Here is an 18,317-nt window from a genome sequence, read left to right on the forward strand (position 1 = left end):
CTCTCGTTGCGCTTTTTGGTGTTTTGTTTTTTCGACGCCGATGCTGTGGCGCCGCGAGTGCTCGCCCGCTAGCGCCCGAGGGCTTTAAAAAGGGGGCCGTATGGAAACGAACTTCAGTCCGCTCGTCGGTGGAAACGCTGCCGCCGCGAACTCCCGGGTCTCCGAGCCGCCGCACCGCATCCTCGAAACCGCAAGCTGCCCTGGACGGACGTCGCCTTCGGGGGCCGCACTGACTGCGTGTTTGTGGATGGACTGCAGCCGCGCTTCCCGGTTGACTGTACACTGTAAAAAATATTTATTGAAAAAAACAGAAATTTTCTGGCAGCTGGCCTGCCAGAAATTTTCTGTTATGCTATGTTTTCGGTTTTTTACTTTTTCTGTCATTTTACAGATCTTTTCTGTTTCGGCTAACAGAGAATTTCTGTTAAGACGATAGAAATTTTCTGTTATTGTATGTTTTCTGTTTTTACTTTTTCTGTCATTTCACAGGGTTTCTTGTTGGCAATTAACAGAAAATGTCTGTGAGGATGACAGAAATTTTCTGTTTTTACTTTTTTCTGTCATTTCACAGGTTTTTTCGATTTGCTGCTAAAAGAAAAATTCTGTGATGTTCCATTTTCTCTTACCATATTTTCTGTCAATTCACACACTTTGTTTCTTTCACATCATCTTTTAATGACTGACATAAAAACAGATACAGAACATTAGGACTGCTGCCACATTTCAATAGAATAAAATATTTCACCGCTGATAAGTCGCAAGAAAAGGCAAGTGAGTATTCAAGAATATTGGAAAATATGCAGTGTTAAACAATGCAATCATGGCTGATATTTTACTATACAGTAATATCTTCCAGCATCACTGAATTAAGTTAAACGGTAGGAGGGTGGCCGAAGAAAAAAAAACTTACGTTGCCCTGCCTGCACTACAGGCATACAGTAAAAGCATGCAAAATATGCAGTAATGGCAAGTAAAGTAGAAACGAAACCTGTGCCTTGGTCATACAGAATGGCATGATTCACTCTAAAATAGTAATACAATACAATGAATACGACACGAAGTAATAATACCTGAACAATGAACACAACCAGTCACTAAACTAATGGCAAGCATACGCAAAAGGAGAGTATTGAAAAAATATGCTTTGCTCATGACTAGTGCTGCATTAAGCAGCAAGATGAAAGCAACAGGACATAACGGATGCCACGGGCTGTTTGCCTTATCACAGTTTAACTGCAAAACATTTTTTCACTCCAGTTAGTACGTCTTATCTTGAGACTACAATAACTTTAAAATGAAAAAAGTAACACAGACAAGATAGAAAGTAGTGCTACAATTCATACAACCAACCACTGAAGTGTAACAGCAAGTATAAGCATAAATAAGGCATCTTAAGCAAATTGTGTCTTGCCTGACACTAGTACGAAATGAAGTGAGATAGAAGCAACAGGACATAAAGCATGCCACAAGCTGTTTGACTTATCAGTGTAACCATATAACATCGATTCTCTATACATAGTATATCCACTCTTGTGACTACTGCATGATAAGTCATGCCACAGGCTGTTTGGTTTATCACAGCGTACACAAAATATTGATTTAAAAAGTTGTCAAATTTCAGAACAGTTAAAAGTCAAAGTCTTGCATGATGAGGGAAGGAACTTTTGAAGAGGGGCAGTGTTGCTTCTTCTTCGAGTGCTCTGCCTTCGTTCCCCGGACAGGATTCACAGCTGCAATGGTCCTGAAACAAGGACAGAACATTGTTACTCCTCGGACAGTGAGCATATCTATACTGTCTTCAAAGAAATAATAAACATTGCAAGAAGACTGCACCCCTCCTCCTACCCCAAAATTTAATTCCTTTGTAGCCCACATTTCAGTTTCATTGTGTGCACTAGTGAATATATCCAGTAGTCTTTAGTACTCAGTACAAAACCAGACTTCAAGCCAAAATAAACCTTTCCTAAATGTTCACTTTAATAAGGTTTTTAACAACCATAGTGTTTTGTTACTTGCGTGAAAGCTGCTCACTGAACTCCAACACTAGTTTTTAAAGGGGTGCAAAAACAACTCCATGAAACCTGTTGTTCTTGGGAAAAGTTCATTCTGTCTGCACTTTCCCAATTTGTTGCACGCCGCGGTGGCTCAGTGGTTATGGTGCTCGGCTGCTGGCCCGAAAGACGTGGGTTTGATACCGGCCGCGGCAGCCGAATTTCGATGAATGCGAAATTCTAGAGGCCCGTGTGCTGTGCAAATTCAGTGCACGTTAAAGAACACCAGGTGGTTGAAATTTCCGGAGCCCTTCACTACGGCGTCCTTCATGGCGTAAGTCGCTTTGGGACGTTAACCCCCAATAAATCGAATCAAATCATTTTGTTGATGTCAGTGTGGCAGCGACAAAATGCATTTATTGCTGAGAAAACTACATTGAAAAATTTGCCGGTCACTAAATTCAAATTCTGATGTATACGCCGAAAAGGACTTCATGACCCCATTTTGAAGTTAGTTGCGGGGCTGCTTAGGGCCTTGTTATCTGCACCCAGAAATCTGACGTGTCAGTAGATTGCAGTCTACTTAGAAAATGAGGCAATGATGACAACACCTGCACTTTGTTTCTTCATTTTATGTAGCTTGTAAAAGCACCATTTCAGTCTCCATGCCTCTCGACAAAGGCCAACTTCAGTTTCCATTCAATGTTCCTTCAAAGCGCTCTCTGACACCAGAGTAGCAATGTCTATGTATACACAGGCCGAATCATCAGCATGCCTATTCTGTGTCACCCGAAAGTACAGCCGTAAGCAAAAATCTTTTGACAGGTAATAAGTAAGTTTGCAGCACATATTGACGTGCTTTGTCTTTACAGAGATTCAGATGCATGACGAGGGATATGCACATTTTAGTGAAGCTGGAATTAACAGAACTGAGCAGAGGCTTGTTTGTATTACTAATGCCCAACTAGTGATACGCAAGTCTAAAATGAGGTCTAGTGCTGCAGAGCAAGCTGTTACGTGAATGTGACGTTACCCTCTTAAATCTGCACTCAGCTTCCACTGTCCAAGAATAGTGCAAAGTGCCTGCTGCCCTGAGTAAAAAACTTTTCTGACCACAACCTCAAGCAATAACCCAGCTAAAGAAACATGCAGAATGCACACAAAATATTCTCTGTAGGCAGAATCAAAACAAAATTAACCAATAGCTTCGAATAAAACTTTTCGTTGAGCATTGGAAGTCGCACATTTTCAGTGCTGTAGCATTTTCCCCATACGCCGCTAGTACGGCTCACATGCAGGCCTCAACAATGCAAGTACTAACTAACAGCCTTTTTCAGTATCCTGGCTTATGCTCAGTTTGAACTGGGCTGCAAGGAAAAGGTATTTTCACTATCGCGCATAGCAGTCCCCGAGGCTAGTCAACACAGCTGAGCGTGTCTGTACAGCATCCTGGGCTCCTCACTCCTTCCACATATAAATTCCCCCCTACAGATGCACTTTGGAAGAAATATGTGCGGCTTACAGCGCACCCATCAAGAAAGATTCATGTCAAATGCAGCAATAACAATGCTGTATCTCTCATCAGCAATCCTCACGTAATTGACTGAGGAGCCAGTTTATTGAGGCACACATAGCGAGGTATATGCCACAACAATATGCAATGCTGTATGCATGGGTTATCTTGCATAGTATACAATTCAAGACTGTAGGCTCAAATACCGCGAAAAGGAAGTCTTCCAGTCGACGGCACCAACCAACCATTACGATGTTGTGGTTATTTTGGCTAATTTGTGGTTTATCCTTTCCCTTTGCCAGCTGGTGTGATGGATTAGCAAGTGCATGGGAATTAACAATGAAGGCGTCAGAATCATTCAACACCATAGGGGCATTTGCTGCTGCATTCTTTAGTTGTATCCAGCTATAGTCACAATATGAAGCATTGCCTAACAGTTCACGCTCAAATGAATACAAATCAAAATACAAAAGAGAAAAAACCCAAACTTCCCATTAGCAGTGAACCTGTCTCCGACAAGTGGGAGCAATGCCAGCCTTAGGGGAGGGTGACCGGTGCAATCGCACAAGATGTCACCAAAATGGGGATGTTGAGTTGCCCTGTGGGTGTTATGCTACATCCTCCCATCCTCTACCCGCCTTCCCTCTGTCCCTTGACCTTCAAAAGAGACATTTCCAGAGCTCTTCAAAATGAGGGAGACAATATGTATGCCTGAAGCATGCCAAAATGAGTGCATAACTCGCTACTGTAGAGGGTTGCAAAGGGTGCATGCACCTTACAGACGCGGCATAGTTTCAGGTGTCGTTTGTTGCGGGCAGGACCATCTAAATGACATTCTTTCCACCTGTAAGCTCTGCTGCGGCAGAAGGGAAAGGGGTAGGGGAGGATAGTTGTGCTTAGAGAGCTTTGTCAGTTCACTGCTTAGCGCTTGTCCCGTCTCAGTTGTGCAGATTCTTTCCATCTTTGAACTTAATACTGCCTTCAGCACGCCCTGTGCATTATCTAAATCGGAACACATCTGACTGTGTCAAGCTGTATTGCATTTAATGGTGGTAGGAAATAATGTGTGCACCATTTCTTTCCCTTTTGCATGCTCTGCTCTGTGAGAATTTCATTATAGCTAGTTCTTCTTTTAGGCACCCAGTGCTGCAGAGCAGCACTGCTTGATTTTAGGCGTTGATTACAGACCTAAATGTAGACTGGGCTTTTTGCTAATCATCATCTTTGAGACTCACAGGATTTTGGACTGCGAGCCCATAGTTACTCGTTCATAAGAAATACCTGTCTTGGACAAAAAAATGTTTTTAATTGTGAATGGCGAGAAAATGGGCACAGAAAATTTGAATGATTTTGTAGAGAATGGTTGTAGTGCTACTATTGTTGCTATGTGCATAGATGTAGACAAAAATTTTGTGCAGCGTTCTGGCAACTTAGAAACAGAGATTTGATTTCCTGTGTCTGGCATATGTCGGCATGGTTTGTTTTTATTTTGAAATTCGTTTGCTTCTACCCAATCACCTGTCCTGCCTCTTGCATTGTAGCTATGGACTGTGCAAATGAACTCTCCTAACAAGCTGTCTTGCCTTATGCGCAGTTCTAAGCAAGTCAATTTATGAAAGAAAAAGAATGCCGAAGTGCTAAAATTGCTGGTGCATTGTGACAGTTTTCAAGAAAAAGCAGAGACGATGGAAAAAGCCCTTTTTAAAGTACAGGAACAAGATGAATTATCGTAGTAAGGTTAAAACTAACCTGATCTAGCCTGGCTAACTTTGCACGGCCTACTGTTTAACCTGAGTAAGTTCAGCTCATGTTGACAATAGCTGTTTCGCCCCACTAAACTTTTGCCCATGTGTATGCAGAATAGTGGTACGCCAGACCTTCTTCACATCAATCTGCAGCCAAGGCACTGTTATTAGGAACAGAAGGAATCCGTGATGATAAATATAATGCTTGTACCATTTTCTACATATCCAACTGGAAAAAGGTTTCAATTTTCCTGTCACCCAATTTAACGCTATCAAAATTTTGTTATGCTGCCTTTTTTTGTAGTCACTACATATTAAAAGCGGAGCAGGCAAGACTAAAACATCAGCTTCATGAGCTAAATAATGGTTTCAAAAGAAGCAGAAATGTCCTGGGAAGGCCAGTATCGTGAAACACAGCGACCCAGAGAAGAGAGATTGCATGAAAAGTGGGACAGGTGGAGTGTGCTCATGGTTCTAGGAAACTAACGCACAACTTAAAAATCTGGATACCACTTCTCTGCTGCTTCATGGATATGTACACCAACGTAACACATGTTGACTACGATAACACCAAAGTAAATCCGGCCGGTCCCATCCGTGACCGAATATTACAACCATTCAAGACATTTTAGTGGTTATTGCAGGGGCAGATTCATGGGTGCAACTGGAAGGGGGGGGGGGATTTGAAGGAGGGGGGTGGGGTACATTAGAACCATGTATTCCTTGGACATTTTTCATCTAAGAAATGAGGTTCAACATGGCTGTTATTTAATATTTTCCAGTGGGAATCCTTTCCTTTTAATCAATTTCTCCTAATTTCTCCTAGGTGAGCATTACCATATATCTTAAACAAGGTTTCTCAAAGACACCTCAAAAACAACAGTCTTCAGTGGACGCTGGATATTTAACTTATTAAGACAGAGTATTCTGTTTCTGCTGCAAGCTCTTTGACAGGGATCCCTTGTAATCACCAGCGGCAACTGGATAAAATGACTGGAGGCACATGGCACAGATTCTTAGAAGCCTCGAATATTTGACAAATCACTTCGCACCATATCAAGCTTGCACAGAGGAAAGTCTAAGAATGAAGCATAGCAAATGCATTGACAAGGAGCATGAACTCATCATGGCGCAAGCGAAGAAACTCTTCAAGAATTGCTTAGCGCACCTCTTCAAGATAAAAAGCATATATGGTATTTCATGGCTGTTCAGACTGGCTTTTTTCAATCTGTGAGGAACCAGGGCAAAAAAAAAATGACAACAGACTACACAGAAGGAGGACCACATGGACTGAAGCACTGAATGATCAACTTTTGTACAGTTTCCTGTCAGCACACATGGCAAAAAAAGGTGAAACCATATCAGGAGATACCCCGAAACAATGTGACAAGTGGTTTTTTTAGTCTGAAAAAACAGAGGGAATAAGCCAGTAAGCATCTGCACAGCTGTTTCTAGGACACAGCAGAAAAGCAAAGTTAGTGAAGAATGCCCAACAAGAAACATGGAAGAAACCAGGGTGGAAACAAGTGCACAAGACATGGTCTTCAAAGCTAAAACCAATAAAAGTGATAAAAACGTCACAGGCCAATGAATAACAAGGCAAAAGGCTAAAAAGATTAAAGTCGCAAAAGTGACAATGAGGTCAAAGACCAAATGTAAAACCAGAAGTGGTGAAGGCAAAAAATAAAAAATACGACTGAAGGCCGAGAGTGCACATGGTGAGACAAATGTTGCATATATAAAAACTGGTATTGCATGACAAATAGGCTGGTACTTTTTCAAATAATGAAACTGAAGGTTTCCTTATGCACTGGTCCTTCATTGCCAGTACCTTGCCTGCTTTTATGATTTCACAAGCCAGTGAGTTCTTGTTCTTCGCTATGAATGAAATTCGGATAAACGTCCTGTTTCCAAAATTTTACAGTTCCGACAGTGAATGCCAAGATGGCAGCATTACTAATTATCAGAAAAAGAACTAGCCTACCTGCCATCCAATGCCTGGTTTTAGCTACACAACACTTGTCTCATCATGTGTATCCTGGGCCTTCAGCAGTATTTTTTAAATTTTTTGCCTTCACCACTTGCTCCTGGTTTTACACTTCGTCTTTTCCCTCATTGTCAAATTTTATCACTTTTAACTTTTTAGCTTTTTGGCCTGTTACTTGCTGCCCTCTGAGCTCTTTATCTCTTCTATCACTTGTAACCTTCAAGAGCATGTCTTATTTTTTCACTTGTTTTCATCGTGGTTTTTGGCATGTTTCTTGTTGGCCATTCTTCGCAACCTTTGGATTTTTGCTGCTTCATAGATACAGCTGCGCAAATTCTTGCTGGCCCATTCCCTGTCTTTTCCGCCTAAAAAAATCTCCTTGTCGAATGTTTTTGTCTTATTTTGGTATTCCATGATACAAGCTTTCATATCAAATGGACCTTGCCTAGCTTTTTTCGTCGTGTATCTGACGGCTAGGAAGGTGTACAAATAGCTGTCCCCGTTTCTTCTGATATAAAAGTTGGCAGTTCAGCATCCACGTTGCCGCCTTCTGTGCAGCTCTTTGCCCAACAGAAAGTGTTGCTCTAGCTTTTCACTGAAAACTTTCTGCGATTACCTGAGCTTCTTGGTTAATACGACAAAGTCATAAAAGAGCACTTAGGTGTGTGCCAGATGTGGTAGATCACTACTGCAGCAAAACAAATTAGAATAAAATATTTCACGTGATGGTGAAGAATGTGATCAAGAATTTCACAGAAAATGAAATGACTGAAGTGAGTGCTTTTTTGCCTCTGATGCCTCCCTTCTGGCTAGCAATTTCATGAGTACTGGAAAAGGAATGTGTACTATGGTGGCAAAGATACCTTGGTGAAAAGTGCATCATGCTGCGCCATCTAATAACTATTGTTTTTTTTTCCCCGTAACGCAAGTGCAAGTGCTTCTGGGGCACTGCAACAGCAACAACTGGCTCTCTTGGATAAGTCGGGAGCTCACTCTATGCGACTGTTTCTTACCAAATAAGCACTTTATCAGTCCTTTCATTACTGGGATCTTGTTGCTGCCACTTCTCTTTGAATAACTATACTACTTGTGTCACTTTGATGCCCATTCTATTTATGTCCCTTGGACTGGTTGATTTATTAAAGAAATTTTAATCAGACATATAATATCTATGCTTTCCTTATGCCTGCACTTTTAGAAGAAGGGCTGAAGGTGTCAGCATTTTCAGTTCATGTAACTAAACTCATCTTTCAGTGGCAAGCCTCTTTGCTTTTCTATATTTTAAACCGTACTATCTGCTTGCAAAGTCGGTGGTCCGTGACCTTCGGTGGCATTGTGGTGGCGACTTCCGGGTGCCGCTATTGGTTTGCAGTATCCCTTCAGGCTACAGCCATCTAAGGGCACAGCTTGCGGTAATGTACTGTAAAGCACAATTTTGTTTTACAATTAGGCTTCCCTCTGAAAAATACCGAAAAAAAAATTGCAATGTAAAAAGGTAATATAAACAAAAGGAAATAATGAGAGGCTTTGCAAGTATGGGCCTCAGCAAGGGCTCACACAAGGTGCGGTAAGGTCGTCCCTGAGGCAACGTCATACTGCCAAAATTACCTGGCAATGTCGCAATGTTGCAGGGGTTACACTTACTGAGAGGCTGGGACACATCTTAAGGTGGTACTTGTGAATCACTGTGTATTTTGAGGGACTGTTCTGCTACCGTATACGCCTGTGCACACAGACTGGGAAGCTACTGGCAAAGCGTTGTTTGGTAACTGTCATCACTGATTACTTAGTTAAATATGGGGTCCTTCACTCCATGCAAGGGCACTGGCATGAAAGCTACAAACTGCTGGAAATGAAAAGTTGTATGTCATTCAGAGATCTGCCCTTGGCCATTGTTTACGAGACATTGGACGCATACCAAGCACACTTCCCTCTTTTCCGCATCTCTGGAGGCATCTGCATATATCATATAGTGTAAAAAGAATTTTTTCCATCTTTTTCTTCTTTCGTCCTTCCCGCAGCACAATGTATCCAACACAAGCCTAGCTAAACTCTCCGCTTTTCTAATTTCCGCTTTTCTTTCGCTGCAGTGTCTAAAGATACACCTCAAAGACTGTTCATTCTCACTGAGCGTATGGAGGATGTAGCTGCCGACCCATGGCTAAATCTCTTCCAACATGATAGTGGATGCTGCCAGCCAGTGCACTACTGCTGCGCGCAACACTCTTCTCTGCGAAGCATTTGCAAGTTGCATGCCACATATTGTGACTTGTGAGGAGTTTCAAATGGAAGTTTTCCCATTCTTATATCGCCGGCTGTCATTCAGATGAAGTAAAACAAGCCCAGCTCTCCCAAAAAATACCCGATATATGTCTTCACACCCGGTTGCACGTGCATATATATAGCACTACCATCGCTCGCACCAGTTCACATATATAAGCAGCAAGCTACGCGGCGTGCACCAGCAGCTTGGTGCTTTCGCACTGGTCTTGTAATCTGTCAGCTCTGCTCATAATTTAAGCAAGTTATCACCAGCACTGAAGCGCAGCAGAATGCTTGCTAGATCGAGCGCCTATGCTCTGCACAGCACGCATATTCCTAGATGCACCTATCCGTATTACATAAGAAACATAATGCTAGCTCTTTTTTATCACCAGATATAATATTGGTTGGTTGGGTTGGTTCATGGGGTTTAACGTCCCAAAGCGACTAAGGCTATGAGAGACGCCGTAGTGAAGGGCTCCGGAAATTTCGACCACCTGGGGTTCTTTAACGTGCACTGACATCGCACAGTACACGGGCCTCTAGAATTTCTCCTCCAAAGAAATTCCAGCCGCCGCGGCCGGGATCGAACCCGCGTCTTTTGGGTCAGCAGCCGAGCACCATAACCACTGAGCCACCGCGGCGGCCTGATATAATATTCATCTTTAAAATATTTATATTATGCCTCACAGCCATGCAAAAGCAATAGTATGGGGAATTTATTTACAGCGTTGACCTAGGTGACTCGAAGAGATACTCCACCACAATACACAAGAACATTGTGGAGGAGCAACCACAAAGCAGGAAGCATGTACAGACCACTTCCGGGCCAACATTGACATTTCTGAGGGGAATACAAGGAAAGTGCCTAGCTCGCTGCTTGGTCTTTCAGGCGGAAATTTGCACATATTGAGTGGTTTGAGCTTAGCATGAGCCAATGGGCCCCTCTCAGCCAATGCCACACACCACACATGTATTTGGAGCACTGATCCTGCACACGCACTCAGCTTCGACTGAGGGAGAGCGGATCGTCGCAAGTAAACAAACCTTCAAGTTCACATAGCGGACTTCAGCGCACAACAGAAAAGCACACATGTGCACCATGCTGCATGGAAATAGCCAGGAATAATTTTGCAGTTCACACACCCTAATCAAACGACATGTGGTGAACGGTGCAACCGGAGAACATGGTGTTTGTCATGCGATCAAGCAGTTCATTGCATGGAGCTCTCAGATTATGTGCGCCAAACACCAATTGGCCCATTCCGGGCAGTGAGTAAACATTCTTGAGCCCAAGGTATGACTAATCCTCAAAGAATTCAAAGGAGAACTATGAGAGTAAATCAAGCAGACTGCCAGGCAAGAATCAAATGGCCGGACTTTGAAAAAGTCCGATTTGTCCGATGTCTTTGGAAAAAAAATGCTCCGGGTCTACCCAACGTACTAAGGGGAGGAAATGCACCGGGTCCATCCGGCGTACCTTTAGCCACAGCCTCCTCTCGCAGTCAGTAGTGAGAGCACACCATACAAAAATTTCACTGCTCTATTTAATAACCCCATTGTGAGTTATATAAACAAAAGACTTAGCAGATGAATGCAATTCCAAAAAATGCTGGAGCTAAAGAAGATTATTTTTTGACAGAACTCACAAAATGACTGCTAACGTGAACAAGGAAGCCTCATTGACTTAGTGTGCTCATAACATTGGCTGCAAAAATGAAGCACTGTGGTTGCAAAGGCTTGTACACTTACACCATGATTCCAGTCATGTTGACTGACATGATAAGTACAAACACCATGCATGACCCGCCACTAAACCAGGGTGTCAAGCAAGCTACTTTCTTCCAGTTCCCTGACTTTTCCATGGTTTCCCCGACTATTTAAGTCAAAATCCTCTGAATACTGAACAGACGGGAAAACACAGTGGCCAATGGTAATGTACAGTATACGTGATCTATTCACAGCAAAAAACTATATACTGAAACTTCAAAAGCTGCAATCAAAATAGATTTGCTCTTATTTGAGGCAGCTGATTTCTTCTTGAAGAAAGTCCAGCTTCAATGCGACTTATGAAGCTATCTTTGCGTTTTCTGTTCCATTTCTCTAACACAAATGGTTAACATAACCTTTATTCTTCTGAGCATAAGTTGTCTCCACTATAAGTGTGTTCATATTTCAAATTTTTATTTTAAAGTGCAGAGTATTAAAAATTGGCTTAGATTACAAGACAAATGTGTTTCCACATAATACAGCAATGAAAAGCACCAGACATTGGACAAATATTTAAATCCTCATCAATTATCCTATCCGAACACCGGTTAAGCACCACAAAATACAAAAACAAAATACAAAATATAGCATACCCTCCAAATAACGCCAGAACCACATCAGCTGCCAGAGCTCAAGATCAAAGAAGCTCCAGCAGCCGTAGTGTAAATGCGATCAAACCATCACAAAGTTCATCGCAGTTACATGAACACAAGTCCTCGTACTTACTAATAGCGAAAGAATGCTGACAATTTCTGCGAAGTACCATCTACGACGTCAAATCCATCAAATCTGCATGGCGACACATTGAAATCTATCCATAAACAATGAATCGTTACATGGCCACAAAAGGGTTACTGGCATTGCATGCACATAGGCACTCTTCAGTAAATCCTCTCCCCCAGGTGCTGTGCTCCTCTGGACAAGTATCTATGACCCCTATGAGCAAGCAACGTGTATGACCTCCACCAAAATAGCCATATACTGCTACATAATCTCAGAAGCAATATAGTACCATGTACCCCTTCCAACCCTTTCATATTAGTGACTGGGCGCCATGCAATGCAGGTAGTATAGCCATAATCTGTGAAGAAGTGGTTGAAGATCAATCTCCACAAAAATAGTTTTATCTGTCTTTCCTTTCCACAGATTTTTTCAGAGCGCTATTTTACCAGCTGCATTAACCAAGCAGCAGCAGCAGCAAAATTTCATTCCATAGCTGATTCGTTGCCTGGGTTCAGCAAACATTTTCTTACTTTTTTAAAAATTGCTTTTGCACTTTGTTAGCATTTTCATAAAAAGGTCTTATGATAAAGTGGTATGTACAGGGGTAGTCAAAAATCCCAGGCCGCTCCGAACAGCCGCGGAGCGGCTGCTCTCCGCTATCGGGGCGCTGTTATCGCACGCGTGTCTCGCCGCGCTCGGGTTGCGAGGGTATCCACTGAGAGGAGGTGACGCTCCCTTTCTCTCTCGCTCTCCATGATAACAAAGCAGTGAAAAAGACAGTGAGGCGCGCGCCTTCACGCCTGCGCTGTTCGAGATTTCCGCACTCGGCTGCGGTGCAGCGCGTCGCGGAGCAGGCGACCATTTGCGCAAAGTGACGCGCGCTGGCGGCCGTATTTAAATGGATTTCGCCTGCTTCTCCCAACTTCTCGGCTTCATGGCATACGATATAATGCATTTACCTTCACCTAAGCTCTGTTGCGGCTCTCTGAGCACTCACTTTGAGTTGTGACGTGCTATATTTATAGCATTCTTGTTAAACTTTCTGGAAATTTAGTACACTCGAATACGATTTCAGGACGCATTCTCTGCCTGAAATTCTCAAGGGTTTTTATTGCTCCGTTATTGCCATGTCGCCATGTCGAGTCTTGTATTAATGAGTAGGTTTAATGCTTTAGCGCAGGTAAAGCAGGCAGAGTCGGTCGTGTGTTGGGGAGTTAGCACGTGTTGCTGAAGCTTTGGCGAGTATTTCATGCAATGCTATGCAGTATGCTCTAGCTGAGAGGTTTACGTTTCCGGCACTTGCACTCCTCTCTCGGCGCTCGCGAATTCGTAGCGAGAATGAGTATTTTGTCACAATGTCAGAATATAAGCGCCCAACGCGTGGGTTTCACGACATGCCGTCATATATGGGCAATCAAAATTATAGAGATTCAGCCAGATATTCTTGCACCGTTCCTTCGATTTCAGGCACCGCGCTGCTCTTAGACGCGCCAATATACTCGTCAACTCTGGATAGGCGTAAAGTCGGCATCTGTGATTATCTGCCTGTACTCGGATGTGTTTGTGGTTGGCTTGCCGGACTGCTATCCACTTTGCGTTCAAAGATGTTGCGTTCGGCTTCGGAAAAAGAGCGAATCATTTCGCGTCTGGGCACTTGTACGCATCTCTACTATTTACGCGCGGTGTCCCTTTCAGGGAACTTTTTTTGCTTCTGCGTCCTCACTGTTTCATTCAGGAGCGCAGAAATGGTAGGAATTTAATATGTTTAGCCGAATATCATATACGAAAACAAGCTGTTTCTTTGACAAACTTCCAGTTTTTTATTCTTCAACGGCGGACTCCCGCTGTATCTGTCGTGGAGCTCGTACTATAAGCCGACTGTCTCCGCCGTTGACGTCAGTATCTGGCCTTGCGTGCTCAGCTGTAGTGGAACTAAATTGGTCATGAAATCTGTGTAGCTATACTCCATCCGCAGCCATCGTCCGGCGAGCTGTTCATAACGTCAATTCATTTCAGAGGTAAAAATAATAAGCTAACATAATTGAATTTTCAGCGCCAACTGCCATTTCCATCACAAGACAATTCCATCAGCACGCGGGTAGCACATCCTGGTTCATCATATTTCGTTCCCATCTTGGTTCTATTCTATAATTATAAGTGGTCGCGGATGTTATACATATAATTACTGTTCAACAACTTTTTTTACCTCTGAAATGAATTTACGCTATGAACAGCTCGCCGGACGATGGCTGCGGATGGAGTATAGCTACACAGATTTCATGAGCAATTTAGTTCCACTACAGCTGAGCACGCAAGGCCAGATACTGACGTCAACGGCGGAGACAGTCGGCTTATAGTAAGAGCTCCACGACAGATACAGCGGGAGTCCGCCGTTGAAGAATAAAAAACTGGAAGTTTGTCAAAGAAACAGCTTGTTTTCGTATATGATATTCGGCTAAACATATTAAATTCCTACCATTTCTGCGCTCCTGAATGAAACAGTGAGGACGCAGAAGTAAAAAAAGTTCCCTGACAGGGACACCGCGCGCATATAGTAGAGATGCGTACAAGTGCCCAGACGCGAAATGATTCGCTCTTTTTCCGAAGCCGAACACAACATCTTTAACACAAAGTGGATAGCAGTCCGGCAAGCCAACCCCAAACACATCCGAGTACAGGCAGATAATCACAGATGCCGACTTTACGCCTATCCAGAGTTGACGAGTATATTGGCGCGTCTAAGAGCAGCGCGTTGCCTGAAATCGAAGGAATGGTGTAAGAATATCTGGCTGAATCTCTACAATTGTGATTGCCCATATATGACGGCATGCCGTGAAACCCACGCGTTGGGCGCTTATATTCTGACATTGTGACAAAATACTCATTCTCGCTACGAATTTGCGAGCGCCGAGGGAGGAGTGCAAGTGCCGGAAACGTAAACCTCTTAGCTGGAGCATACTGCATAGCATTGCATGAAATACTCGCCAAAGCTTCAGCAACACGTGCTAACTCCCCAACACACGACCGACTCTACCTGCTTTACCTGCGCTAAAGCATTAAACCTACTCATTAATACAAGACTCGACATGGCGACATGGCAATAACGGAGCAATAAAAACCCTTGAGAATTTCAGGCAGAGAATGCGTCCTGAAATCGTATTCGAGTGTACTAAATTTCCAGAAAGTTTAAGACTTCTATAAATATAGCACGTCACAACTCAAAGTGAGTGCTCAGAGAGCCGCAACAGAGCTTAGGTGAAGGTAAATGCATTATATCGTATGCCAGGAAGCCGAGAAGTTGGGAGAAGCAGGCGAAATCCATTTAAATACGGCCGCCAGCGCGCGTCACTTTGCGCAAATGGTCGCCTGCTCTGCGACGCCCTGCACCGCAGCCGAGTGCGGAAATCTCGAACAGCGCAGGCGTGAAGGCGCGCGCCTCACTGTCTTTTTCACTGCTTTGTTATCATGGAGAGCGAGAGAGAGAGGGAGCGTCACCTCCTCTCAGCGGATACCCTCGCAACCCGAGCGCGGCGAGACACGAGTGCGATAACAGCGCCCCGATAGCGGAGAGCAGCCGCTCCGCGGCTGTTCGGAGCGGCCTGGGATTTTTTGACTACCCCTGTACCTATAACTTTTATTATCACTGCGTATTTGAGAAGTGGCAAAACCAAAACAAGAAAGGTTATCACAACTCAGTTAACAAGCGAGATAGGTACTTACTGCTGTGTGAACTCCAGGCAGAGGCTTGTTTCCTTGGGGTACACAACATTTAAAGCAAAGTGCACCAAAAACATGAGCTTGAAAGCCTGGCATGGGTTGGCTGCGTGCATCACTGGCAGGGTGTCGATGCATATGGTGAAGCGCCTCGCAGTAAGGAAACTGCCTCCTGCACAAACAAGTTTTAAATCAGGAATGCTCGCCCGAGTGCGGTACCACAGAGTTATACCTTTTGCAATGATGAAAGGAGAACATGGCATGTCCCCGATGTCGTCATCACTGGCAGATCCCTGGCATAAGAGGGAGTTAAATGCGTATAAGAATTGTCTACTAAAGTAGCACCATGTGAAAGCTGCAACTTTAAACCAGTTACAAATAAGCATGCAGCAGAGTATAAGCATAAATAAGTAATTTCTGTGCTTGCTCAGGCTCTTATTTCTCCCAACAATGCGTGGTGAAATGCTTTGGAGTGTATACAAATAAGCGTCAACCACATATAAAGGCCCTAAAAATCAGCATAGGCATTTACAAGTGCTGGATTATCTACAATACATAAACATTGCACCGTTTTAGTCAAATGCAGCCCAAGAACGCAGTGTAAATGCCTCTTAAGAGCAAAAGAGGCCCTCCATCGAGTGGTGTCAAGAGACTGTCCTAGCACTGCAGTTAATCCGGCCGACCGGTAGCGAATAACCTTGCACCTGCCAGCCCCCTCAAATGTCACACTACTAGGTCACAGGGGAATTATTTAACATAAGTAGAGCGCAGCTTGCGTTTTATCTCAAGCAACCGAGCAAACTGTTTGTAAATGACTACGTTTTAAGTAGCATAGTACGAGGTACTAAGATGCGCAGTCGTCGTGATCGGCGCAGTGCTGCGGAAAGTTCGAGCTCCCGTAGTGAATGCTGAATGGTGTACTGTTATCTCGAAGCGCCCATTTAGCGAGTACACGAACTATTTACTAAAGAAGCACCAGAAAAACGCAAGCAGCAGATATCGTATTCAACAGCCACAGAGCCCAAGCAGACACGCGCGGCACGGTTGTGGGCGGGCGGATGTATGGATGGTAGTGGCTTAACCCTTCGTATCGGGCGGTGGCTCGCTCCTCCAGCCTAGGATTCCACCCCCCCCCTTTTTAATTTGTATTTTAATATGCATAATCTGGCCATCTTTCATAAAGTTACTCCTCCCTTGACCTATTCCACGGGCTGGCCGAAGCGATGCGATTGACATTGGAGGATACGGACTGAGCTCGCGTGTCGAAGGCGCTCAAAAATCTCGAATGTCGGCTCCAATGACATCAGTGCCATTGAAAAACTTCCCTGTGACAGCGCAAGTACGGCATTTGAAACGCCTGTGTAGAAACTTCTCAGCCTGCGTTGACCCGTGCAACGCTATTTCGGCCCAAAGATAAGATCAGTTAAATCTTACAAAATGAACACAATTACTGCATTACTTGTACCGGCATGAATAAACGTAAATAAAAATAAAAAGACACAACGTACACTTATGATCCTTTCTTAGACGAGAAACGAATTTGAAAATCCCGCGCTCTTTGACGTCCTCCTCCGCTAACCAATCGCGTACTTCCCTGGCCTAAAATTTCCCTCGCTTACTCACTCGGTTCTTTTAGGAGTGCATATCTCCAGACAAAGCAAAATTTGTGCATTTTCCCGCAAACTATCGCACTCTTCCGTGTTTCTCGCTTGTGTTCCTCTCTCTTCCGCGCGCTGTGCACCTTTTGTGAGAGACAGTAAAGCAGCAGTGACGCATCGGCGGTGAAGCGGCTGTGGTGGGCACGCTCAATGTCCGCCGGCGATTTATCTTCACTGCCCTGTTCAACAGCAGTACAAGCCCGCAACAATACTCCCAAAAGACGACAAAAAGCGTATCATTCATGCCGGTAAAAATGCGCACCACTCACCTTGTGTGCGAACGGTCTGATCGGTGAAAATCACGGACACAGCACGCCGGTATTATCCTAGCTCCCGGCTCACGTCCATGCCGTCCTCCATGATGCCGTCAATCGATGAATGCAGGATCGCAGCAAATAGTACTGCTTCTCATTCTGCGCGCTAATATTGCGCATAGAAACGTTTTGACGCTTAAAATATGTAACGTGATTGATGAAAAGTAGCAAAGGTTTTTCGGATCACTTTTTTGTGTAACGGCGGTACTTACGTCACCAACTTTCGGTGAAATGGGCGTGTTGCGGCTCCAAAAACAGAAAATTACTTTCTTTTGCGTGAACGTGTTTCTGTTAAGGGCGCAAAACAGATATTCTCTGTATGACAACAGAAAATTTCCGTAAAAATGCCTGTCATTTCACACACATTTCTTACAGTGTATGTTTGTTCACCTTCTGACTTTTGATCGACTGTATCTAATTGGCCTCTCACTTGTGTTCTGACCTGTGTAAAAATATTCAATGTATAACTTAATTCAGTGTGTTTACTGCTATGTGATTTCCGCAATTGTGTTGTAGAATGTAAATTACGTGTCTGTGAAAGGTGCCGCATTGTTCAACCGAAGCTATAAACGTTGTTTTGTTGTTGTTACCTCTTAACACGCCTCCGTCTCAGTCACTACGTTTGCTTACCGGCTACGCC

At 43.8% G+C, this 18,317-nt stretch overlaps 1 protein-coding gene across 2 annotated transcripts; it reads right to left on the bottom strand.

The window, feature by feature from the left end:
• Positions 1-623: 623 nt before the first annotated feature.
• Positions 624-18,030, bottom strand: LOC149349305 (uncharacterized). Of its 2 annotated transcripts, XM_089576765.1 has the most exons (4): positions 17,633-18,030; positions 15,938-15,998; positions 15,712-15,877; positions 624-1,741 (listed from the first exon to the last, which is right to left on the bottom strand). In XM_089576765.1, the coding sequence occupies exons 2-4, from the start codon at positions 15,966-15,968 to the stop codon at positions 1,627-1,629; spliced, it is 312 nt and encodes a 103-aa protein (XP_089432891.1). In that variant the 5' UTR covers positions 15,969-15,998; positions 17,633-18,030; the 3' UTR covers positions 624-1,626. The 2 variants fall into 2 exon arrangements, with proteins under 2 accessions (XP_089432891.1, XP_089432890.1); XM_089576764.1 differs by having other exon boundaries at positions 15,712-15,998; positions 17,633-18,029.
• Between the last annotated feature and the right edge of the window lie 287 nt (positions 18,031-18,317).

This window comes from Amblyomma mixtum, chromosome 3, assembly GCF_055824585.1.
Source record: "Amblyomma mixtum isolate Tamu chromosome 3, ASM5582458v1, whole genome shotgun sequence".
NCBI lineage: Eukaryota > Metazoa > Arthropoda > Arachnida > Ixodida > Ixodidae > Amblyomma > Amblyomma mixtum.